The sequence below is a fragment of the Crocuta crocuta genome, unplaced genomic scaffold, assembly GCF_008692635.1.
Source record: "Crocuta crocuta isolate KB4526 unplaced genomic scaffold, BGI_CrCroc_1.0 scaffold149, whole genome shotgun sequence".
Classification (NCBI taxonomy): Eukaryota; Metazoa; Chordata; class Mammalia; order Carnivora; family Hyaenidae; genus Crocuta; species Crocuta crocuta.
Window position 1 is genome coordinate 2,742,997 of NW_027551561.1, and position 25,175 is coordinate 2,768,171.

Sequence of the window (25,175 nt, forward strand, 5' to 3'; positions counted from 1 at the left end):
GGCGCCGGCGCGCTTCCGTGACGCAACCCAAGGCGCGAGGGAAGATGGCAGCGCGGTTGAGAGGTTTGGGTTGGGCCGCCCGACCGCTGCTGCCGGTGGTCCACACTTGGGACTTCCACGCGCAGCGCTGGGTCCGGGCGCTGCGGCGGAGCCCCGTGAGGGTGGTGTTTCCATCCGGACAGGTGGTGGAACGGAAGCCCGGTTCTGGGAAGCAGCCCGGCAGGGCGGCGGCTGAGACCGGTCGCCACGAGCCGCGACGGAAGCCGTCGCTTCAGGTGCCTCCATCCCAGACGCCCTGCACCTGGGAAGATTCGGGGCTTCGCTATGATAAGGCCTTACCCGGGGACAGAAGGCTGAGGTGATGTGTTCCTGAGACTTGTCATGCATTCGCGTTTCTCTTCCCGCCTGCTAACGGGACCTTAACCTCTTTTCCTCCTGTGGGAGGAGTTCTTCCACTTGCAGCCCATTGGTTTTTATAGTGCATGGAGGGCAGAATAAGTGTTTTCCTTGGAATTCCTTTGTTAATGTCTGTGAAGTTCTATCTGTTAAAACTAGGTGTGTCTCCGTAACAAGGATGTTGGTAATTAACCCGTCTTTTTGTTTCCTCTCACAGCAGTGTAATGACAATTGTTAAGTCCAGGCCATTTCGGGAAAAGCACGGGAAGATCCTGCTGGAAGGGCGCAGGCTGATTGCAGATGCTCTCAAGGCTGGTGCTGTACCAAAGGTTTTCTTCTTTAGCCGCCTGGAATACATAAAGGAGCTACCCATTGATAAGCTGAAGGGTGTCAGCCTTATTAAGGTGAAATTTGAGGAAATCAAGGAATGGTCAGACCTCGTAACACCACAAGGAATAATGGGTCAGTGGTTATACAGTGTGTCACCAGAAGCAGAGACCTAGGATTATCTTAGGGCAGCAAATTTTATTTAAACCAAATTCCAAATGTTATTGCCTAACCTTTTCTTGAGACATCCAGAAAAGTGCAGTTTTCAAATCTGTGCATCTTTCAGTATTTTCAATGGAAGCTGAAGCCAGTTTTTTGTTTTTGTTTTTTGTCATCATTTGTATTATGGTTCTTTATAGTCTCTAGGAATAATCACTCTTCCTCGAACATTCTTTTTTTAGGTCACTTCAACCTATAATGTCCAACTAAAATTTAAGAAAATGCTTACTAAAAGATTTAGCCTTCCATTTGCACAAGACCACTGCCAGTATGGTGATAACCTTTCTGTCATTGACCCCCTTATTCTAGAAGCAGGTCTGAGCAGTAAGCTGCAAGCTGTCAAGCTGTTACCCTGTTTAGCCCATTCAACGGGAAACTGTGTCTTTTTTAAAAGTTTTTTTTAATGTTTACTTATTTTGCAGAGAGACAGAGTGTGACTGGGGGAGGGGCAGAAGGAGAGGGAGATGCAGAATCCAAAGCAGGCTCCAGGCTCTGACCTGTCAGTGCAGAGCCCGATGCAGGGCTCAAACCCACGAACTGTGAGATCATGATCTGAGCTGAGGTTGGACACTTAACCGACTGAGCAACCCAGGATCTCCTAATTTAAGATTCTAATAGACTGTGGTGTCTATTAGCACTTAGAAAATCTTTTTTCTAAAGGTAAAAACTTTTTAAAAAAGGAAAAAGAGTCTTTTTTCTAATTATGGGAAGTCTAGATTCTTTATATTTTTTTGACATCGGAATTATATTTTAGATCTGAGAATTGAATGGCAATAAATGTAGAGGTTTCTCTTGGATAGTAAGGGACATTTAGGGTCGGGGAAGTTATCTTCAAGATTCTTATGTTTAGGCCAAGGTTTCCTACCAGTTGTGCATGTATTTTCCTGTAGCGGGTAAAGTGCAGCTGTTAGTTGGGAGAGGAAATTTGGGGACCATCTCTTGTTCTGTAACCCAGCAAGTCCTAGCGACCTGTGACCTTACACTCAGAACGCTCCCCTAGGGTGGGGATTTGGACTGTTAAAGTCCTCCCCTAAGTTTTCTGTGCTCTTGTTATCTCTACCTGTAATTGCCTTCTCTACACTACAGTGCAAGTAGCATTCATTTTTATCATGCTGGCCACGTTGGACCACTTTGTGTTGATAGCGGCTAGCCCATCCTGGACTTCCGTGGCCCTCTTCATCATTATGACTGCTTGCATCATTGTGTGATTTTAAAAATATATATTATTTAGCTTACCCTTTTATTTCATATTTGAGAGGTGGAGTAAAGGGAGAAAGAGATGACTGCCTTTCAGGCTCCTGGCACATCTCTGAATCCAGTAACACAAGTCGGGCCTCTAGCAGTGTTCTCGTCACTGCAGCCCTTCAGGTAGAAATTAAAGGATCAACAGGGCGCCTGGGTGGCTCAGTCGGTTAGACATCCAGCTTTAAGCTTAGGTCATGATCTTGTGGTTTATGGGTTTGAGTCCCATGTTGGGCTCTATGCTGAGAGCCTGGAACCTGCTTCAGATTCTATATATCCCTGTCTCTGCCCCTCTCTGCTGGCACACTGTCTCTCTCTTCCAAAAAGAAAAAAAAAAAAAGTTAAAGGACTTCCAAGGTCCCCTGCTGTTGTGACTCTTAAGTGCAGAATCTTTTTACCATATACAGATGCCTAATTCCATTCCCCTCCCTTCACTGATGGGTTAGGTATAAGTATGTATTCTTGGTGTGAATAAATTGGAATAGCCTTTGGGAGGGACAGTTTAGCGGTATCTATTAAGAGTGCTTTGGGCACTTGGCTGGCTTAGTCGAGAGACCATGTGACTCTTGATCTCGGGGCCATGAGTCTGAGCCCCACGTTGGGGTAGAGATTACTTCAGTAAATATTAAAGGAAGGAAGGAAGAAAGAAAAGGGAAGAAAAGAAAGAAGGAAAGAAAAAGTGCACACACACCGTATATTGATTTTACTTGCAAGTGTTTTTCATAGGGAAATGTTGGGACATATGGAGAGAGAGGTATACAGGGATGTTCACTGTAAGGTTGTTTATAATAGGGAAAGTGGGAAACAATCAAATTATCAGTTGAGGAAGAACTAAACAAGGGTGGTATGTTCATGTTACAAAGTAACATGCAACAGTAAAATCAGGTAGCTCCAAATGTATGGACATGGTAAGTTCTCTAAGACATCTCCTGTTACAGAACTGAATAAGTAAATTACAGGATAGCACATAGAGTATGCCTTCTGTATGTAAAAGAAAAAAAGCACCAGTATGTGGGTAGACGTTTATAGATGTAGGTAGATGCATGGAGCTAGTTCTGAAGGGATACATACACTCCAAGATTGAAAACAGTTATGGGGAGGAGGTGCCATGCTAGGACTTGATGTATGAATTGTTTTCAGTCAGAATGTATTCATGTACTACTTGCATAACGAACACTGAAAGATTGATACATACATGAAAAGCAAAATTATCCCCCATGTTCAAATCAGACAAGTGAACCGCCTGTTTTGTTTTCTTCAGGGATTTTTGCCAAACCTGACCATGTTAAGATGACCTACCCGGAGACTCAGCTTCACCACTTGCTGCCCTTATTGGTGATTTGTGACAATCTCCGTGACCCTGGGAACCTGGGGACGATCCTGAGATCTGCTGCTGGCGCAGGCTGCAGCAAAGTATTACTCACCAAAGGTCAGAGCCCTTGTTCCTGGGTGGATTGGTCGGCCATTTGTAAGTGCGCTGGCTCTGTGGGCAGACATCCGTGGATTTGAATCTCGGGTCTGCCTCTGATAAGCCGTTTGGTTGGGAGCAGTATTCTGAGTGTCATTTTCCTCATCTGTAAAGTGGGCATAACAGAATCTCCCTGGTAGGTTTGTTCCGAGAATGGAGATGGTGCACATGAAGTACTTAACACTCTGCTTGGCACACGTTAAGTGCTTCAGGAAGTGTCAGTTCTCTTTTTTTTTTTTTTTTTACTTATTTTTTAATGTTTTATTTATTTCTAGGAGAGAGAGAGAGAGAGACAGCGTGAGCAGGGGAGGGTCAGAGAGAGAGGGAGTCACAGACTGAAACAGGCTCCAGGCTCTGAGCTGGCAGTCAGCACAGAGCCCGACGCGGGGCTCGAACCCACGAACCGCGAGATCATGACCCAAGCGAAAGTCGGACGCTTAACCGACTAAGCCACCCAGGCGCCCCGTCAGTTCTCTTTTAAGATTAGCTTGACACCGGCTGGGTTACTAAAGAACTTAAAATCAGTCGGGGAAAGAAATAGATGCCAGTCTTAACACTAAAAGTCCTTTATTTAATGATCTTGAGTTCTCCAATTGTTGGGCATATGAAGCCTTCCTAACTGTAGACATTCTGAATCCTGTGAAAGGCGTGTGGTTATGAAATCAGGATGCATTGGCCTTAGCCTTAGCCTTAGCCTTGGGATGGGTCCGACACCCCCTCACAAGTTGGCCTCTTGACATTTCTCTGTCCTGTCCTCAGAAATTGGGATGAGTAGGCTTGATTCTAAACAGACATGCCTAACAGCTGGGACACACCTAGAATGCCTGTTACACTTGCCGGGAGAGTGGGAGGGAGGGGGGTCATTCATCAAAAACACTCCAGCTCCCTCATTCACTGTAAGCTAATAACCACACCTGCTGCTGAGACTTGCCTCAATGCTCCTTACACCCCTTCGTCCCGGTCACATGTTGTTGGAATAGATGGAGTAGATGTAGAGAGGCCGGTGTGAGAGCCAAGTGCTGGGGTGCCATCGTCAGTACCCCATTTATACACCCCATTGTTGAGATCTCTGAGAGCTGGTGTGGTTTTGGAGAGGTACCTATATGCTCCAAGTGGTGCGTTTGCCTCATTCATGGTGGTGGCCTGTGTATAGGACGAGGGGAAGGAGTAGGGAACACTTGGGGTGGTGCCCAGTATGGAGGACGTGAGGATGCGAGGGGACATCCCCTCGTGTCCCTTACTCCCCACCAGGGAGACGGCTCACACTGGATGGCTCCCCTCATGAGTCTCGGCCCCTCTTTTATCTTCCACCGTCGCCTGCAGCCTCTTGACATAACAGCCCAACTCTCCTTTCTAGTTCCCTGCAGTGATTGGGAAAGTCCGTGGTTGGCAGTAGGTGTGGGCAGTGTTACATTGTGTGTATTATTTTCCTTTGAAAATTTGGCTTGCCTGCTTACTCTGTTCTGAAGTTGGGTTACTTTTTACAGTAACTTATAATGCAGAGTTGTGTTAACAAGTTAGAGGGTGGTGGCAGACATCTGGTGCCCCGGCCCTGCTGTCTCTCCTGGCCCTGAGAGTGACCACGCGCAAGTGGCTGGGCTTCGTATGTGTCTAAACACAGAAAGTAGTTCTTTTAGCCTTTTAGCCTCTGTCTGGTGGCAGAAGGTGCGTGCGTGCGTGTGTGTGAAAGAGAAAGCTGTCGCCTTGGCTCTCCATGGGTCACTGTAATTGCCCCCCATCTAATTTCCCCTCTCTAGGATCTTCCTGCTCTGGTGCAGATTCAACATTGAAACCAAGTGGGTCTTTCTAAAGCATAAACGAGATTCTGTCACGACTTTACTTAAAATCCTTTGATAGCATTACATTGTCCAGTGGCTGAAATCCCCAACTCCTCAGTGTGGCATACCCACCCTCCTTTACATTGGTCCTTGCCTGCCTCCCATCTCGTCCCCCACCACACCCCCCGATCACCTTCCTTACAGTTTTGGACTATGGCGTTCTTCCCCCTTTTATCATTTTGTCCTCTGCCCCAGCCTTTCTTTGACAGCTTCCTCCTATCCTTCAAGATCCAGCTCAGTGTCATGTTCTCTAGGATGTTTTCCCTCCTGGCTCTGCTTAGTACAAGGGTTTTCTGTGACCCCGTTCATACTTCTTTTACATCAGTTACTGATATTGTAGTCATGTGTTCAGATAGTGTCCGAACACCATCCATCGCCCACGGTACCACAAGCGCCTTGAGGTTGGGGACTTGAAAGCTGTTAGCATCTCCTGTACGATGTCTGGCCCAGGCGTGTGGTAAATGTTGAAGGGACGGAGAAAGTCTCACTTAGCGCCAGCCAGCAGTCATCCCGTATTCCCTTTGCTGGACGCTGCCGTAACTGGGGACGTGGAGGTCCCAGCTGTCAAGAAGGCTACAGTAGGACATTTTTGCTTTCTCTCCTGATCCGGAATTAATCTGATTTGCTGCAGAGACCTCCTGTCTGGGAAGGTTTATAATCTTAATTGGATCCTATCTCTATTTTCTAGGCTGTGTGGATGCCTGGGAGCCCAAAGTGCTACGGGCAGCAATGGGTGCCCATTTCCAGGTGCCCATCATCAACAATCTGGACTGGGAGACAGTGCCCGACCACCTGCCCACCGACACCCGGGTCTACGTGGCTGACAACTGTGGCCTTTATGCCCAGGCCAACATGTCTAGTAAAGCCATTGATCACGGCTGGGTATGTGACCAACAACTCTCGAAGTTACACAAGTATGAGGAGGAGGATCTAGAAGCTGGGGCCAGTAAAGCCTGGCTCCCTGAAGTTGAGGTGCAGAGTTATGACTTGGACTGGACAGAGGCGCCAGCAGCTGTGGTGATAGGGGGGGAGACGCACGGCGTGAGCCTGGAGTCCCTGCAGTTGGCCGAGAGCACGGGGGGCAAGAGGCTGCTGATCCCTGTCGTGCCCGGTGTGGACAGCCTGAACTCGGCTATGGCTGCAAGCATCCTGCTTTTCGAAGGCAGAAGGCAACTGCGGGTAAGGGCGGAACACGTGGGCAGGGACCGGAGTCACCCCTGAGAGGGAGCGTGGAAGCCAGTCCTCGGTCGGAGGTGGTGCCCAACTCCCGCTGCAGTGTTAGGAGATAGGCAGGGTCGGTAACGGGTTTCCCAGGGCCTATTCAGGAGGTAAGATGTGGGCAAGATGCTGTTAGATGATTATTGGAAAAATAAGGATTTCCATGAATTTCTGCTTCTCCTCAAAAGTCACAAGGGTGAGAATTCTTCCTGAGATCTCCTCCAGCTCCCGAACCAAACTTCATCTCGAGAGAGCCCAGAGAGCATGCGTGACTCGTGCCCCACATGTGGCAGAGTGGGGGTGCTTCGGTATGTTTGATGGGAGGGGTTTTTACAGGAACAATCTGGCTGGCTGTGCTCTCCCAGGCTGGTGCCCCGCTCTGGTCTGGGCCTGCCCATGGCCTCACACAGATGTTTGATGTGAGTGGCCCATGGATTGTTCATGAGACCCTTGGTGCCTCGTCAGCTTTTAGAAGGCAGAAGAGCCCACAGCCTTCTGACGGTGCTGAGCCCACAAAGCCTTGGTCCTCCAGCTTCACGGGGGCCACGGTGCCTGTCACACCAGCAGGCTCGATCCGGGAGACCGCTCAGCACCCCTGGAGTCTGCTGACATTTGTTCTCTCCACACCTTGGAAAAGTGCTAAGAAAACGAGGTCATGGAAAGGATGAAGCCAGTGTCCTGCAGCTTTGTCCCTGGGTTATTGTTCCTGCTGGGTGCCGTTACAAAATAAAGATCAGTGACCGAACGACAAACCCTATGCCTTGTTACTGTTAGGGAAAACAAAACACCGCACAACAGTATACCCAGCACATAATTCTAAGCCTACTTTATCATGGCGGGTGAGAGAAGGAAGAGAAATTTACGTCCCATTCACTTTACAGTCAATGGCTTATATACCAGGACTTGTGAGTCTTTTTTGCACATTTGTGGATATAATTTAGATGAGACGAGGGCAAATTGTCCTTTCTTTAAAAGGACCACAGGGGCCGTAGTGAGGCTCTGGTTTGTTGAATGATAATGGAAAATCGCTTTCTTGAATTTTTTGCAATTTTAAGGCCAACATTTGGGTTTTCGCCATTTCCCCAGAAAATAGGAAATAAAGAAGGAGCAGGTCTGACATGACAGCACACTACACTGGCTGAAAGAGAAGCACCCAGATGGCTGGCCGAACGGCCCCTTGCCTTGGTGTGGAGCGGAGCGCTAGCGGTGGTTTCTGCCACAAGGTGGCGCCCGTGGCCGCGCTTCAAAACCACTCCCAGGCCTGAAAGGAGGGGCTGGGGGTTTTCCTGGGTTTAAGGTGTTGAAAAAGGCTGGAGTCTCCACAGAGGGCATTCTACAGGACATTTGTGCTCAGGAGTGCTGAAGCCGGAGACCCGTCCAGATTCGCATCTCCTCAGCAGAATCTGAAGTACGATGGACACTGGACCAAAGACTTGGGGAAGTGGACACAAGTGGGACGTGGTTGCCGTGGGGAAAACTTCCTTCCGATGGGACCTCTGGGAAAGTGGCTCTTGACAAATGCTGATGTCCCTGTATGCCTGGAACTCACACTAGGAGGCTTCACCCTGGTTTGGAGCTTTGAAGCAGGGAGAGCTGCAGCGTCCTCTTCCCTTCTGCCAGCTCGTGAAAATCCGGTCACTAAGGCCCAGAGGGTGAGCAGACCTCAGGGGACTGCTTTCCACCAGTTTCACCTCTGACCTCCTACCACTTGCCTCGTGGATCTTGAAACACCAGATGTCCCCTTCCAAGCCGAGCTGCTTTTATTTATTTAATGTTTTTATTTTTGAGAGAGAGAGAGTGTGACCGGGGGAGGGGCAGAGAGAGGGAGACACAGAATCTGAAGCAGGCTCCAGGCTCTGAGCTGTCAGCACAGAGCCCGATGTGGGGCTCGAACCCACGATCTGTGAGACCATGACCTGAGTTGGAGGCTTAAACGACTGAGCCACCCGGGTGCCCCAAGTGAGCTGCTTTTAGCTACACTTTTGCCATTTTGCCACACCAAGGCCCCAGAAACAGCACCAAACCAAGGGTCCTGGGGCAAGGGCTGAACACCACCAGCTGTGCCTCAGGGCCTGGTGTCCCCTGGGCCAAGCTCCCCCTCCTCCCACCTGGCCACTCAAAAAAAAATTCTTTTTTAGGAAGCACTCACTTAGACACCTTTAAACTCCAGTGACTTTCTCTCTTCATCAGTGAATGGACAACAAGCCAGAAGCCAAATGAATGGATGAGCTATTTATTGCTGTGGGCAGCTTAGTCTGAACTAGCTGGCTGTGTCAGTGCAGCCCAGATGGCCCGCAAGCCGGGCCCTTGCTCGGCGGCTCTGGAAGCCGTGGCCAACGCTCAGAGCTCACGTGTGACTGAAGGTCTGAATACGCTGCAAATGGCATCGGTTCTCTTAACTGCATCTGTTTTGTAGGGGAGCCACCTTCTTCAGCCGAAGCCTCCCAGTCGGAGGGCCATCCCCAAAGCTGCTGCTGCTTCACAATGCAAGAAGGGAACAAAGGTGGGGGACGAGACATGGCTGTGACAGGGTCTGGCCTCCCAGCCTCCCTCTTACCTCTGTGATGGGAAGGGGTGGGGCAGACTGACCGCAGTGGCAAGGAGACTTCCTTCCACATCCCGTGATGTCTGAAGGAGAGTTCGTTAGCCCTGGGTCCTAAGATCATGCCTCCTCCTGTATCCTAGGCCAGCCCCTCTGGGTGACTGACCTGTGTGAAGCATGAGCACCTACACTTGAGGCTGCCTGCATCCTTTGGGCTGCACAGTAGCCTACGGGCTTGGGGACAGACTCTTGAGTTAGCATGTTATTTAATAGAAACCCAGCAGTCCTTCAGAACCAAGTCCTGCCCAAACCCAGTGACACATCTCCTGGCTTGGGAAGTATTCCCAAAGGCCCAGGGGCCGCGGAGCCAGAGCATGCCTTAAAGGAAGCGGCTTTTCTTCGTGCTTTCCCATTTGAGGCCTGCCTAGGACATCCTGACGTCCCATTCCACCCATCGGAAGGAGAAATCCCAGCCATAAAGTGGACCCAGTGTAACAGTTTCCTACAAACAGCCTTGGTTCCTGGAAACCACGTCACTTTCACTATTTACTAACACTGAATAATCAGGAAAGAAGCTGGTAGACCACAGCCTTTTGTCAGCAGAGGACTTTCCCTCGGGCAGCCTGCTTGGAAGAAGGCCGTGGGGTCTCTTGCCCCCGTTGGTGTCCACAGAGAGGGCTGTAGGTTCAACACCGCCGCTTCGGGGAACTTGACAGACCTGAGCTCCGGGTTTCTGGGTCGGTCCTGTTCGCACGGCGTCACCCAGAGAGGCCGGAGGGCACTGCTGAAGCTCCCCTGCGGCCACACGGCCATGTCCCTGTCCCATCGGGCAAGCTGGGGCCTGCTCCGCCTGGCCCAGGGAAGTGACTTACGGACAGGATGTGCCCACGCCTGGGCCCGTGTGACTGGAGGGGGCTGGGCCAGCCGCCTGCTCACGTCCCTCCCGGAGCTACGATTCCTAGTCTACGTGCGCGTGCACACATGTGTATTCTCCCCAGGCGGACACCTCCCCCCCTCCTTAGGTCCCGCTGATCTATTCTTGGACCATGTTCTACGTCTAGATCATCGCAGAACTCCGTTTGCCACCCTGGAACAAGGCAGCAGGCGGAGAGAACAGCCTTTTAGTGTCTTTAATTAGGCAAGAGGCAAAAACAAAGTCTGGCTGAAAATTACCATTTGAAGTTTGGCTGATGCCAAAACAGTTCTGGCTCCCTGTGCTTGGATAAGTGAGAGCCATTGAATTTGAGGACGTACTTGGAGATGGGGCGGGGTGGGGCGGTGGGGGAGGAGGGAAAGCTTCTGGAAAGGAACTTCAGTTGCCCTCTGGCATTTACCGCTGCCCACCGTCCATACCAATTCCAAACACACACCCTTTTCTTAACTGGATCTTCACTTCTGGGGCCAGGTACAAAATCTCATCTGTTGTGAACATGGGTAGAGTCGGATCTGGAAGTCATTGTGGTGAGCACAGAACCTGGAAGCCTAGGGTGGCGTTTTTACAGCCACCTTCCTGCCTCAACCTGCTGGGGCCTGGTTTCCCTCGCTGCTGATGGAAGCCGGTGAAGATATCACAGCTGGGGTTTTAACCTGCTTCCAATTAGTGACAAGAATTAAGGTAATTTGGAGCTACTTAGTGGGAATTAAGAAGCCACCCACTTTGCATCAAGAACCTTTAAGATTGCACAGCGTTGAGATGGGGTTTTTTTAAACGTTTTATTTATTTCTGAGAGAGAGAGAGAGAGACTGTGAGCAGGGGAGGGTCAGAGAGAGAGGGAGGCACAGAATCTGAAACAGGCTCCAGGCTTGAGCCAGCTGTCAGCACAGAGCCCGACGTGGGGCTCAAACCCAAGAACCGTGAGATCATGACCTGAGCCGAAGTTGGATGCTTAACCGACTGAGCCACCCAGGTGCCCCTGAGATGGGTTTTTACTGGCGCTGGGAAGTGGTCCTCCCCCAGCATTTCTCCTCAAAGCTGCCACTGTGTAAACCTGAAGCCAGCAGTAACCCTTCCCAGTGACCTTAACCTGCACAGCCACTGTTAAAGGGGGATTCTGGTGCCAAGGATCAGCTGATCTTAGTGGCAAGTAGTTCTGTCAGCCTTCTACAGGCCACAGAAGAATCACAGATAACCGAAGTTTCTGCTGTGGTGACTTATAGGGACCCCTCCCTGGACTCTGTTCCTTCTGTGCCAGAAGAGTAGTTGCCGTGAGGCCACTTTTCCTCCCAGGCTGTCATGATCTAGGACACAGGCAGAAATCCATCTTCCAAGTGAGGTCGACCCCACCTTGTCCCCACGCCACCACACTCCCGGGGGAGACACTGGCAACGTTCGCAGAGAAGCCCCTCGGCCAGGAAAGAGCTAGGGTGGAGGGTCTCCAACTGTTGCCCGTTCTTCACCGGGAGAGCCGTGTGGGAGTCCTTGTTTCCGCAGCCGGCGTCCTCAGGCTTCAGGGCACTTGCTCCCCTGTGTGTGCAGGGGCCGGGGGCGGGGGCGGGGGGAATGAGCACCCGTGTCCCCGAGAGTGCCTGTGATTGGAGAATCCGCCCTCTACAAAGGCAGGTGGAACCAGGAGAGATGCCAGCCAGAGCTGCAGCAGAGATCTGCCTAGGGGGCGCCGACCCGAAGGAGCTCCCTGGCCTCAGGGTCCCACAGATGACCACGTTACTTAGTTCCGGCTCTCGAAAATTCTCATACGTAGCTACTGCGTCCAGATGAAAGTCAAGAGGATCTTGTAGGTCTCCCTCCATCCCCCCACCCCCCGGGGCCCAGCACCACAAGTGAAAAGGTTTCTGTTATTAACCACAGGAAAGGCCAAGTCATTGATCACGTCCAGAGATGCCTGCTTTATTTCTTACTAGGTGACTGCATTTCAGGCTGTGACATCAAGTCACGGTCTAATTACAGCTAAGTTTGTACCTCTGAACTACAAATCAACAGTCCAATTCAGCAAGGGGCAACGGTGTCAGCAGCTGATGGGGGGGCTGCGTTTTCTAAATCAGTGGTCTTGGCTGACAGTGCTGTGAGCGGAGCCAGGGGTAAGGCCCGCGATCACGTGAAAGCCCCTAAGGCCTGGTTGAGATCGGCCCAAATCGTGTGAATCCCGAGGTGAAGCCCTCCACCCCAAGTCCCAAGGACACAGCAGGTGTTATTTTCGGTTTGTGGGATCCGAGCTACCTGACCGGAGCAAAGTGGATCCAAAGCCTACTCGTAGTTGACGTGTCCGACCTCTGCTCACACTGCCATCCTAGGGCACAGCTCTTCCTGCAGGTTCTGAGGGAAAAAGCTAGGCTCCCGGTAATTTCTTGTCTCTTTTTAGTTCTGCTTTGAAAAGAAAAGAGGGATGACGGGGGTAACCAAAGGTGGATGCAGGCACCGCGGGGGAGCTCCGGTGGCCCCGGGCCCAGAGCTGGGCCGAGTCAGAGGTCTGCGCTGGTGAGGTGGGGCTCCCCCAAGAACACAGGTCTGGGCGCCTCCTCTCGGGAAGGTGTCCAAGGGGAAGAATTTATTAACAAAACTCCAAGACAGTAGAGGCCATTCGTATGAGAAGGCAGAAACATGGAGAAGGCAAGATCAGGGAAGAAAGATGTCAGGAAAAAATGAGAGGTTCTTTCTTATCACGTTGTAGGAGCTCAGAGTAAGCAGTTACTACACGAATCATTACCACAGCTACTCTTTTTCTCACCAGAAAAGAACACAAGCTCCCTTTGAGATCGTGCAATCCCCGGCCCAAGAACCGACGGCCAAGCCGGTGTTCTTCCCTCACAGCGAGAGGGAGAGTCACTAGACGAAGTCACTTAGGAAGGGACGTTCTCACTGGCAGCTCTAACCCGAGGCTAGCAAGGCCGCGGCCCTTTCCCCGCTGCACCCGCATGGACGTGTGTCACTGGGCAGTCCCGGGCCCTGCGTGTGCATGCTGACACCAGAGGCCGAGCCGGAGCACCAATGCACACTGGCCCTTCACGCTCGCTCGGCAGAAGGACGCCCGGCAAACGCCGCGCCAAGAGCTGGGGACTGAGTGTGACGCAGCCCTGGCTCTGGCCGGGTGAGGCCAGCGCCGCCCGTCCCGGGCAGAGTCTCCAAACACGGTGGGGTCTTCCGCTGCTGAGAGGGTGTGCACCTTAGGGTGCTAGCTGAGGAGTTAATGCAGAAAACAAGGCACCACAGAGAGGTTGGACACTTGGGTTGTGTGAGTCAGGACACGCTGGAAAGGTCCAAGGATGGAGGGAAGGAAGGGAAGGAGGAAGAGAAGACCGAGTTTTAAATAACGCCTCCTGAGGCCGGAGCCCCACTAGATGGGCTCTGGTTTGAGCTTTTCTGCTAGGAAGTCATTCACAAAGGCCTCCACAATGGCGGGGGTGATCTCTTCCACGTCCATCACGTACTTGGCCCGGGCTGACATGTCCAGAATGGTGAGCAAAGGGGCCGCCTCGGGCAGGTTGGTGTAATCTCGCAGGGAGTCAGTCATGTCATCCTGCAGGTCACCAGAGGGAGAGAACACCAGTAAGTTTTCAAGAAAGACGCCAGAGAGTCCCCAGGCCCAGATGTCCCAGATGGCACGGAACGCAGTCACTCCACCGTCCTGAAGAGCGGGCCGCCGTCCGGGAGGGACGGGCTCTCAGAACAGGGAGCAGGGAGGGGGAGGGGGGCTTGTGAAGTTCTCTCTGCATCTCCCCAAACCACCAGGCGACTCCTCTTTCTTCAGTAGCGCAAAAGCAATCTTAACATGCCCTCTGCTTTGTAAAACTGTGATGTCTTCTGATCACTTAGTTTTGCAATCGCCTCTCAACTATTTGCAGGCCCATTATGGAGGCCTGAGGCCAATCTGGATGTCAACTCTGGAATGTTTTTAACAGAAGCAGCTCACTGTCCCCATCCCACCCCTGCGGTTTCGGGGGTGAAACTGCACGGCCACTGCAGAAGACAGGGCCACTGCAGTACTTCCCGAGCGTACACGGGTGGCCACACTTATCATATATTCCCAGAGACCGTCAGTGAATTCCCATATTAAGTAGAACGGCAAACCCAGAAACCCAGAGACAGGAGACACACCTGTAAGGGAGGAACCATCTGAGATTACATTTCATGCAACCGACCCCCATTTGGTAGGTAACAGGAAATGGACTCTGCACAGCCACCCCGACCCAAGCCACCCTGCAGAGGAAAGGCCTAGGGCATTCCTGGCCTTAAACGCTGGCAAATAGGAGGTATGAGATTTACTGCTCATTGATTTCTGAGACCAAAACAAGAACAAAAACAAAAAAATATTCCATTCTCAGAGGACAGATCATTAGGAAAATGAGTAGGGATCGTCTTTTCCCCACCCCAGAAATGGCCGGCGCTTCCAGCAATGGTGATGGGGGACTCGGCATCTCTGCACCGCTCACCCCGCTCAGGGCCCCCGTGTGGGTTAACAAACAGCCTTCATGACAGAGGGCAGACACCTGCACACTGTTCATCGAATTCCCATTAGGAGGCTTGGGCCGGCCGAGCACAGCGCTGCATCCCCTCCCCTCCCCTCCCCCTCTGCGCAGACCACAGGGAGATGAATTTCATGTCTACTAAGGCTTCAGAAGGGGGACTTTCACCTGGCAGAGCGAGGGGATCAAGGTAAACACCCTTAGTCCTGGGAGGAGCCGGAGAGGGCCCGAGTCCTGGCTCAAAGGTGCTCGGCCAGTGCCTGATGTCCCCGCACCCCATGACCACCCCCTTCCCAGAGCCCTGCTTCTGAGCATGAGGACAGAGAACTGGGCTAAGGGAGCTTCCAAGGTCAGGAGCCCAGGCGAAAGGCACCGGAAGGACGGGCGGCCGGGTGGCGAGCCGGAGCAGTGGATGACCCTGTCCGGCCCTCCTCTGTCCTGGTGCCAGCACTGCCTCTGGGGTCACACTGACCTCATGTTCAGTCCTCTGAGCAACCTACTTAACATGCAACTTTCAGAAGTCATTTTTGTGAGCCCAGGTCTTGTCCCCTGTAAAATGGGTTTAAGAGTGGCGCGCACTGGGACCAGAGGCGAGGGGTCCTGGGCTCTCGAGGCCTCACTCATCTGTGAAAGGGTAACGACTCCATTCCCGGTCAGAGAGGTGAGGACGAGCGGATGGACCCGGCCGTGGAGCTTGGCTTGGTGCCTGCTACACAGAAAACCCGCAAGTGCGCCTTTTCAGCCACACTTCTAAAGCAGTTACCCGAGCGCCCCAGCCGCAGCCCTGCACCTGCCGTCCCGCACCCCTCTCTTCTCTCTCAGCCATCTGAAAGGGGGTAGGGTTTAATGCATTCCGAGCAGCTTCCACTTGTGCTCTGTGTAGAGTGGGCTTGTGTAGCCCCAAGGCAGGACCCTGTGAACCTGCTTTGTTCCCTCCACCCCACGGCAGAGCGGGGTGACCTCAGCTGCCCGTGAGGGGCCCGGCGGCGCTCAGCAGGGGTGCCGAGGAGGTGATGAATGGGTGGTGGCTCAGGGTGTCTGGCCGCGCGGCCCCTCCTGGGATCCAGGCGACACGGCATGAAATGCGTTCTGGGCTCTGACCAACTGCGGATGCAGATGGTGGCAGGAGGACAGGGGGCTTGAAAAGTGTGTCTGTCAATAGCTCCCGGGGATGGGGCGGGGAGGTGGCGGAGCATGCGTGGACCGGCTTCTGGGGGACGGGGACTGAGGGGAGGGGGGTGCCGACCGCTGCCATCTTGCCAGGATTCCCACCACTTCAGGGTGGAGGCTCCTGCAAGGGGTGGGGGCACCCAGCGGAGGGCCCGGCCTTCTCACCCTGTGCAGAGTCATCTGCTCGGTCCGTCCTAGCTGGAGGCCTTCAAGGGACAGGCCTTGGGCGAAAAGAGACTGGGACGGCAGCAGTGTCCCCCTGAGCATCCTCCCTGGGCTGCTTGGGGAACCTCAGGGACTTAGTACTGATCACAATCGTTGTGGCTGCCACTCTTGCTCGCGGCCTGGGTAGCAGCCTGCAGGAGGCAGTGCTATCCCCGCAGGGCGTCCAGCTGCTCTGAGGCTGCTGAGCGACAAAGCAGGGAGAAGGTGCAGCAGGGACCGTGCTGGATGACACAGCTTTTCATGCCACTTTGTCTCTGACACACCTTTTCATGCCCGGGCTCTCCGGCCGGGATCCGGGGCCCCTTCAAACATCCCCTAGGGCCGCGCATCACTCCTGTTCTAAGAGTTGGCCGCCGAGCAGCCAGCCCAGCCAGCCGGCCAGGCCCCAGTGCACTCACCTCCCCCGCCACAAAGAACAGAAGTGGCGCCTCCTCCTCTTTGGCTTTGTACTTGGCAATGATCTTCTCGGCTATTGGCTGGATCAGCTGCTTGGCTGCCTCGGACTCCCCATCATCCTCAGAATCTGTAATGGGCAGAGAGAGGCACGAGAAGCACTGGTTTGTGGAACAGATGAGGTGGGGTCCCCTGAGGGAGCTGGGTCCTGGGCCTGAAATGCCCATGCGGGCAGCCCCTGAACGACACAAAACTTCCCCTGGGACACAGGCGGCGCCTCCTGGGGGCACAAGGGTGTGTCCGCGGCACATTCGTACCACTGCACGTGGAGCTTCCCCTGAGCCAGGAGCTGAGGTCCTTGTAATTTTTCTCTCAGTCACAGAATCACAGAATGACCTCAGACCGGACCTCCTGTCGGAAATGGCAGGACTGGTGGTGGCGGCGGGTCTGGGCTGCAGTCCACTCAGCAGCTTTGGTGGCAGTGGTTGCCCCTGGGCCCCTGGAACAGCAGCTTCACATCCGGCCAGGCTCTCCCAGGAGGGGATGGACTGCCTGTCTGGGAGGGGACACGCCCAGGGGCCCCGAGCCCCTTTTGGTCACCTATTGCTTTCAGGGAAAGAGCAGCATGGGAGCTGCCACACACGGGGCCCCGGGGCTCACTCGTGCTGGACCCTGAAGCCCAGAGCAAGAGCAACGCCCCAAGGGACAAAGCAGGAAGGAGAGACGGGTGGGTAGCAGGATTTGTACCCAGATAGGCCACACTGCCCAAGGGGCCCGCAGTGTGCAGACTGGGCAGGACATAGTCCAGATCCACATCTCATCAGCTCTGCGATGCTGGGAAGTCCCTTTGCCTCTCTGGAACCTTCTCGTATCTTCTCAGATTGCCAGTGAGATGCAACTGTCCCTGAGTTCAGAACTGTGTCCCAGAGGCCCCGGGATGTGGGCGTGGGAGCCGGCAGTAGGCAGCAAGGCAAAGCCCCAAGGACAGTGATTACCCAAGGGCATCTTTCCCCAGGAGGCCTCTGATCTCCAAGCACAGGGGCCAGCCTGCAAGTCCCTTAGTTTAAGAATCCCCTTGAGTCTGCAGATTGGCTCTCATCTGCAGATTGGCACATTCCCCCAACGCCTCCCTCCCAACCCCATCAGTGAGGTGGGGATGGCGGCCTCTCAGCCATGATCCCCGTATCCCAGATTATTTGGAGTTGGGGCTGAGCAACACAGCCCGAGGCAGAGGGTGAGGGGGCAGTTGGCCAGCAGTTACTCCGTTTGCAAAAGGAACCAGGGTCGTCCCACAGGGCCTCAGGGAGCCTGGGGTGGATGTTCCCTGTCCCCCTGCCCCGCAGAGCAGCCACCCACTGAGCAGAGAGTGGGGACACTGAGGGGGTCACTACCCACAGAGACGCTGCCCTGAGGCTGGGTGGGGGGCCCAGCCCCTGCAGCTGCGGGGCACGCAGCCCCGCCTCCTCCCAACAACGGGTCTGTTCCAGGGGCCGGGCTCCCGCCTGACCTATTCTTCCCAGCTGGCAGCCAAGGAAGGAAAGCACAGCGGAGGCTCTCAGAACCCCTCCCGCAGGGGCAGAGCCATGAATAAATCATTGGGGTCAAAAGCAAGGCCGCAGGGAGAGACAGGGGAGAGACAAAGGCCCGGGCTCTGCATTGTTCAGAAGGAGAGAAGCCGTGGGAGGACACCCCCCTCCTGAGGTCTGTCTTGTCCAGCCCGCCCCGGGGCTGCCGCTGGGGCTTCCTACCTACAAAAAGGACGAGGCAGGGGCCCTCGTTGAGCTGCGCGGCGTTGGAGTCGGAGAGCTCCAGCACGGGCTTGGGGTGCCACGGAAACTCTCTGCAATCCTCGTCGTTCAGCACCTCCACGCGCCCCTGCCGCGTGATCACCTCCCCCTGCGGGTCCAACACGATTAGGGTGGGGATGCCTGCGAGGGGGAGAGAGAGCTTGAGAGTCCAGAAGCGCCGGGCCAGAATCCAGGCCCAGCCACCGACCAGCCACGGGACTCCCTCGGGTCTGCCCGCAACTTGTCCGAGGAACCCGGCCGTCACTTCACACCCCCAGGCCTCAGTGTCCTCCGCGGCGACGCGGCAAACAGACCACAGGCCCTCCCTCCCCATCTTTGTGCAGATCAGCGAGGTTGTGCACTTGAACTCAGCACAGGGTCTTGGCACTTCGAAGCACTCAGTGCATCCTAAAGAGATGCCCGAGAAGCAGGAGACGCCCCCTGCGCCCCTGCAGGGAATCTAAGACCTAACGTAAGTGGGGTGAAAACACACCCCTCACAGGCCAGCAGGAACAACCCCAGACAATGGGAGTCTGCACACAGGCTGGCGGCCCCACCGCCCCAGCCCCACGGGTGTGAGCACAGGGGCGGGAGGAGGGTAGGAGCCTGGGCAGGCCAGTGGGCTGCTAGTGGGGGAGGGGGGCAAGGCCCACCCCCATCTCCAGCCCTCCAGCCTGGGGAGGTTCTAAGGGGACAGTCCCTAGGGGGAGCCTGCTGATGGCTGCAATGTCACCCTCACTTTAAAGTCCTGGGCCAGAGTAAGAAATGGCAACGCGGAACTCCCCGCAAAACCGCATCCCTCGCCAACCATAAAGCCTCAAACACCAGAGAAGACCCCGTCCTGGGGTCCAGTGGCTTTTGGGATTTCCACCTCCTGGCCCTGCGCACCCCATTCCCTGCTGCCTCTCCTCCAGCCAGGGTGCCCCTACCAACTGCAGCCCATGGCCCTTTCGGAGGCACTCGTCTCTCCGCTGGCAGCCGCTCCCCTCGCTCCCTACTACCCAGCCGCCTCGCCTCCGGAGCTGACCAGAGCTGTTCAATTTTCTACGGGCCAGCGAAAGCCATAGCAATTTAATATTTATGGATGCCAAAGCATTCAGGGAGTAATTTGCTCCACTGACATTTTACTTCTCTGTGGGGGTGGGAGGGGGACATCGAGGGACCAGGAATGTGGTCCTAGTGTCTTGTAACCCGGCGCGGCTGCTGGCGCAGCAGGCGTGCAGTGTGGGCCTGTCTTCAAAAGGACTTAAGCGAGTCCATTATGTTCACACCTATTAGAAGTAGCGTGACGTGCCGGAGAACAAGTCCAGAGAGAAACGGGCTCCGGGCAACTGCCGTTACCCCGCGTCGCACACAGATGCATGTGCCACCAGGGCTCCTGGGTGTATTCGGGACACTGTCAGAGCTGTCCGGGCCTCCTGGGCTGGGAGTCCCGCAGGGCACCAGGGACTGGGGGCGCTTCCAGCCTCATCCTCACACCTGCATGTTAGCCCCCAGGGCCCTGGCTTCCCCATCCCGGGGGATTGGGGCCGGGCCTACGTCCGTCCGCAGCCTGAAGGGGCGGGGCCACGATGGGGCTGCGCGCCTCCCATCGCCACGCCCCATCCCAAATACGCTTCAGCAAAGTTCTTTAATCAGAGTGGTGGGGTTCTGCCACTGGGCAATTACCAGTGTTGGGTTAAACCAGCCTGCCCGCTGCTATGATTATAGACACAGCAGCTGGGCTGTTTGTAGCCCAGAAGCAGGATGCTGAGTTGGTCTATGGAAGACGAGCAGCCACAGAGGACGGAGAAGGGAAGAAAGGTAAAATCTGAAGGCAAAGAACCCCACTTCCTGGTTTGGTGCCTCAGTTTCTCCAAGGGTCTACTCTAAGGGGCCTCCTCTATTACCACGGCTGTAGCCTCTCTGAAGTCCTCGTTGGCAGAGACCGGAAGGGCAAGGACATGGAGGCCCCTGCTGGCTGCTGAGGGGTCGTCGGCCCATTCCACCAGGGAACAGCACCCCTGCGTCTTGGCTCTCCCCGCCACCTCCCTGCAGCTACACAAAAGCCAAGTCCTGACTGCTTTGACACCGAAGCCCACGTCTAAGAGCCCAAAGTACCCAGGGGCGTGACTGTGGTACATCAGCAGAAAGCAGCTCGGTAAAGCACCCACAGTCAGACCGCAAACCCGGAGAAGCCCCCTTCTGGCATGTGCACTGGGCCAGGCCCCTCTGCTGTCACCCAGTCTTGGGACAGCCTGGCCCCAGAGCCTGAAGTATGTGTGCTTTCCTCCAGGGATGAACCGCAGGAAGAATGGGAGGGCTCTCAGCACATCTGCTCAGCGCTAGCATGGCCCACGCCACTCCACTTCCTCCCTGTAACTGATGGCTGCGGGAGGGACGATGAATCCTTTTTCACGGAGGGCCAAGTTACCTACCTAAGGTCATCCGGCCGCAAGTGGCCAAGGTGGGACAGGACCCCCGGTCTGCCTGTTGTAAAAGCTGCTGCTTTTTCTGCCCGGCCACTGCCGGCGGGGGCTCTCGCGGGCAGGCGAGGGAAGGCCCCCCACATCCACAGCTTTCTGGACCAGCAGCCACCCTCCTCTTCATCCCCAAGGCCAAGGGGGAGGAGGCTGAGACCGTCATCACCTCTTCCCTCTCCTGCCCACAGCACGCATTCCCAGCTCCCTTCCCTTGAAGCAGGTTCCCAGAAGCGGAGACTCAGAAGGAGAAACTAGGGCAAAGCCCCTAATGGGAAACTGCAAGGGAATGGAACATTTTTAATTGATGCCTTTGTACGAAATAACTGCAGCAGCACCAGCGAGGGGCTTCTCTGAAGGGAACGCAAAGGGAGTGTGTCCTCTCTGCCCGAGCTTCTGGTTTCCCAGCTGGGATGGCTGGGGCCACCCGGGGAGAGTCCTGCGAGAATTCCAAGGCAGACCCAGGCCACCCACTTCACTTCCTGGGGCCTCATTTCCACAGCGGCCACAGGGGGTAGAAATGGTCTCCTATCTCAACGGGGGTCGGGAGGAATCAACAAGATGCCAGGTATAAAATGCTGAGAGCATTTTACAATGAGTACTCTGTAAGTATTAGCTCCTCTTATAAATGAGTTCATTATTTTTTTAAATAATTTTTAAATTTACTTTTTTTATTTTGAGAGAGAGAGAGAGAGAGAGAGAGCAAGTGGGGAAGGGACAGACAGAGAAAGAAAGAGAGAATCTCAAGCAGGCTCCGCACTGCCAGCACAGAGCCCTATGTGGGGCTCCAACTCAGGGACCATGAGATCATGACCCGAGACCAAGTCAAGAGTCGGACGCTTAACCGACTGAGCCACCCAGGTGGCCCTCGTTATTATTACTTTTGGTCATCCTAGGTTGCTTATGTGGCTCATGAGAAGGCAGAGGTACAGAAAAGACTGGTGCCTTGCTCTAGTGAGATACACAGAAGCCTCCGTGCTGTCTGGAGGAGGCTAACTAAAGACACAGAAAAAAGGTCCACACTGCAGAGAGCATTCCAGGAACCTGTGATGTCTATAACGCGTGGGGTTGGTGTTAACCTCTGGGCAAAGAACATATACCTGTGCTCCTAGAGAGAGCTTCTGCCTAAAGCCCCCTGCCCTGGGGAGCTGGGCTGGACCCCAAGCAGTGCCCAGGAACCCCCTGCACCATCTCCCTCAAAACCTACAGAATAAAGACCAAGGCCCGAAAGCCTGCTCCAAACTGTCTCCTCCTGGGAGGAGCCTATCTATATTTAAAACAATCTCAGAGGGGCGCCTGGGTGGCTCAGTCGGTGGGCAACCGACTTTGGCTTAGGTCAAGATCTCATGGTTCTTGGGTTCGAAGAACCCACGTTGGGCTCTGTTCTGACATCTAGCTCAGAGCCTGGAGCCTGTTTCAGATTCTGTGTCTCCCTCTCTCTCTAACCCTCCCCTGCTCACACTGTCTCTCTCTCTCTCTCTCTCTCTCTCTCAGAAATAAAACATTAAAGATAATAAATAAATAAAACCATCTCAGAGCCATGTGTACTGAGCCCGTCTCCCGTTTAGTTTGGCTGCTTTTCTGCCGAGCAAAGAGGGGGGTCTTGAAGGGGGTGGCCGTGCGGGGGCCCGGGGCAGTGGGAGAGGAGCCGGGCAGGGCTGTAACCCCGAGAGCTTTCTTCCTCTGCTTCTAGATGGGAACATGACCTGAGGGGGCTGGCAGTCATCACGCAAAGGCTGCTGGGAGTCGGAAGAGAAATAGAAGGAAAAGCAGAGCCTCAGGCAGGAGGAGCGGGTGAGGGCGCAGGGCAGGGCGAAATGGGCGACCACGACGGCGGTCATCACGGGACAACAGCAGGATGGAAACCGTAACGCGTCATTAAATAGAACGTCCAGAAGACCCAGTCCCGTGTGTACAGTTACCGCTGCATACAAGTATGTCCGCGTGTGGACAGGGACCAGAGGGACTCGGAGAGCAGTAAAGCAGGAATGTGGGTGAGAGCAACAGAGATCTGAGTTTTCTTAGATGGTGTTATGATAAATGTGTATTAGCTTAAAAGAAGAGCCCAAGAAAAACCAGAGGGCAGTCGGGCAGGGACTTGGCCACATCAACTCCGGTTCCCCTCAACATCTCCCTCTGCGCTCCCTGCTGGCTCCCTCAAACCTGCCTGTGCCTGGAGAGCTGCAGAACGGAGAAAGCAGCTGGTCTCGGTGGTAAAACTCAGAATCCCGGGGCGCTGGGCGGCTCAGTTGGTTAAGCCGCCAACTCTTGGTTTAGGCTCAGGTCATGACCTCAAGGTTCGTGGGTTCGAGCCCCATGTCTGGCTCTGTGCTGATAGTGTGGAGCCTGCTTGGGATTCTCTCTCTCTGCCTTCTCTTCATTCTCTCTCTCTCTCAAAAATAAATAAACATTACATTAAAAACAAACTCAGAGAATCCCAAGGGAGGGTGCGGGGACAGGTCTAGCCTACTTGCACTTGGCCAGCAAGTCCGAATGCCGCTCGGGCACGTGCCTGCGTCAGAGGCACAGAGACGTTATGGCAGCATCCCTGTAACACACAGAAACCGGACACACGCAGGCGTCCGTCAGACAGGGTCACAGCTACCTAAACCGTGATCTAGTCATACAGTGAACCCCTTTCCAGCGCTTCAGAGAAGTGAACCAGATACAAATATAAACAAGGAAAATCTTGAAAGCATAACGTTGTGTGAGGAAAGCAAGTTACAGAATGCTATTACAGCATGTCAGCACTTAAGCATGCTTCTAAAAACACACCCAGCACGGCCATATATTATTCATGGATTCGTACATACGCCGTAAAAATATGAAAACCAATTATGAAGATACACACGAAATGCACGGTAGCGTTTCCCCCGGGGAAGAGCAGAGAGAAGGCGCTGCAGAGGAAGGGCTGTATTAACACTCCTATTTATCTCTGTTTTAAACACCTGAAGCAAATGGTGGCCACATTGGGTGCCTGCTATTATGTTTTCCTTTTTTCTTTTGTATGGTCTCCAAATTAAACAAGACCAGCAGAATGGAGCTGCTCAGGAGGCCCCACGGCAGCGCCCGGCCTGCCCTCCCCAGGCCAGCGCGCCAGCCCTTCCATTCCTGAGATCTGCCTATTAAAAACACCAGCATTTGCCCCCTCGTACTCTACTGACTGAAAAACACAATCTCCAAATGCTTCATTTTTATATCATAACAGTTTAAAATTTTTTTTATTACTTATTTATTTTTGAGAGAGAGAGGCAGAGTGTGAGCAGAAGGGCAGAGAGAGAGGGAGACACAGAATCCGAAGCAGGCTCCAGGCTCTGAGCTGCCAGCACAGAGCCCGACGTGGGACTCAACCCCATGAATCGTGAGACCATGACCTGAGCTGAAGTCGCTTAACCAACTGAGCCACCCAGGCGCCCCCCCCATTTCTATATAATAAATAGGTTCTGCCTCAAATTCATTTTTTGAAAGGGGTAGGGAAAGCAAAGTTAGGGAAAGAGAAGAGAATGGCAGGAAATGGAACAGGAAAGAGGGAGAGGGGAAGAGAAGCACAAAGGAGCAGGGAAAGAGAGCCACACAGCGATCCCGCAGCCAAGGGCCCTCACCCGTCGCTTCCTCCTGCCCCACCCCAGCAGCTGGACCGAAGGCACCACCGACCTCTGGGGCTGTTCTCCCGGAAGTTCTCTCTGTCCGTCTGTCCACTCTGGGCCCGACATGGCGCTTAGGCTGTCTGCCCTCCCCAGAGGCCTGGGCCAGGGGAGGGGAGGGGAGGGACAGAACACTAGGGCCCCTCAACCCAGGAGAGAAGGGGCGCTAAGCCTCCCTGCAAAGAACACGGTGTTCCCTAACAGCCCGGATTAGTTAGACAATTGCTAATGGGATTTGCCTTTTGCCAAGTGTGTCTAAACCCTTCCCTTAGGAAGGCATTTTAAAACTGCTTATAGGGCTCCAAATTCCCCAGTCCGCATAAAGCAGTTGGGGGAGGGGGGCCTAGGGCTCAGAGTAACCTGGCCGCTCCCATGAGATGAAGGAAATGGATGAGGCCAAGTGCCAGGGCCTCGGTGAGCCCGGTGGCCTGGTGAAGCCCGCTGGCCAACACAGCCTGGGCTCAGGCCGGAGCCCAGAGGAAGCCAGTGACCAGCCGCCGGCGGCAGCACGACTTCCGGCCTGGCCCGGCTCATCAAGGCCTGCGGCAGGCTCTGCGAGGACCTCAAGATCCAGACCATCCCATGGCTGCCGGGACGGGCGGGCACCCCAGCGAGGCCTCCTTCGGTGTGCTGCGTGGGGTTCACAATCCAGAGATGCCGTATGTGCAGCCTCCAGGGTGCCCAGAGGACCCTGGGCGCTTTCTGCATCCCCCGCCCCCGCGTCCGAGGCGGTCAGGATAACACAGGGAAGCTCTGTCCTCATGTGCCCCCAAACATAAAGTGATCGTCAAGATCCAAGTTACTCACTCGCTCGCTGTAAGGCACAGGC

The 25,175-nt window shown here is 54.3% G+C and overlaps 2 protein-coding genes across 4 annotated transcripts in view; one reads left to right on the plus strand and one right to left on the minus strand.

Moving 5' to 3' along the window:
- Positions 1-23: 23 nt before the first annotated feature.
- Positions 24-7,460, plus strand: MRM3 (mitochondrial rRNA methyltransferase 3). 3 transcript variants are annotated; one of them, XM_077749809.1, is made up of 4 exons: positions 24-358; positions 614-858; positions 3,446-3,613; positions 6,179-7,460. In XM_077749809.1, exons 1-4 carry the CDS (start codon positions 45-47, stop codon positions 6,709-6,711), a joined length of 1,260 nt encoding a protein of 419 aa, XP_077605935.1. In that variant the 5' UTR covers positions 24-44; the 3' UTR covers positions 6,712-7,460. The 3 variants fall into 3 exon arrangements, with proteins under 3 accessions (XP_077605935.1, XP_077605934.1, XP_077605936.1); XM_077749808.1 differs by having other exon boundaries at positions 199-275; XM_077749810.1 differs by lacking the exon at positions 24-358 and having other exon boundaries at positions 715-800.
- A 4,614-nt stretch (positions 7,461-12,074) lies between these two features.
- Positions 12,075-25,175, minus strand: part of NXN (nucleoredoxin) — a 159,869-nt gene continuing 146,768 nt past the window's right edge. The window contains exons 6-8 of the mRNA XM_077749655.1: positions 18,205-18,384; positions 16,462-16,586; positions 12,075-13,722 (exon numbers count right to left, since the gene is read on the minus strand). Coding sequence (XP_077605781.1) covers positions 13,540-13,722; positions 16,462-16,586; positions 18,205-18,384 — 488 coding nt within the window. The 3' untranslated portion in view covers positions 12,075-13,539. The remainder of the gene's footprint in view (positions 13,723-16,461; positions 16,587-18,204; positions 18,385-25,175) is intronic.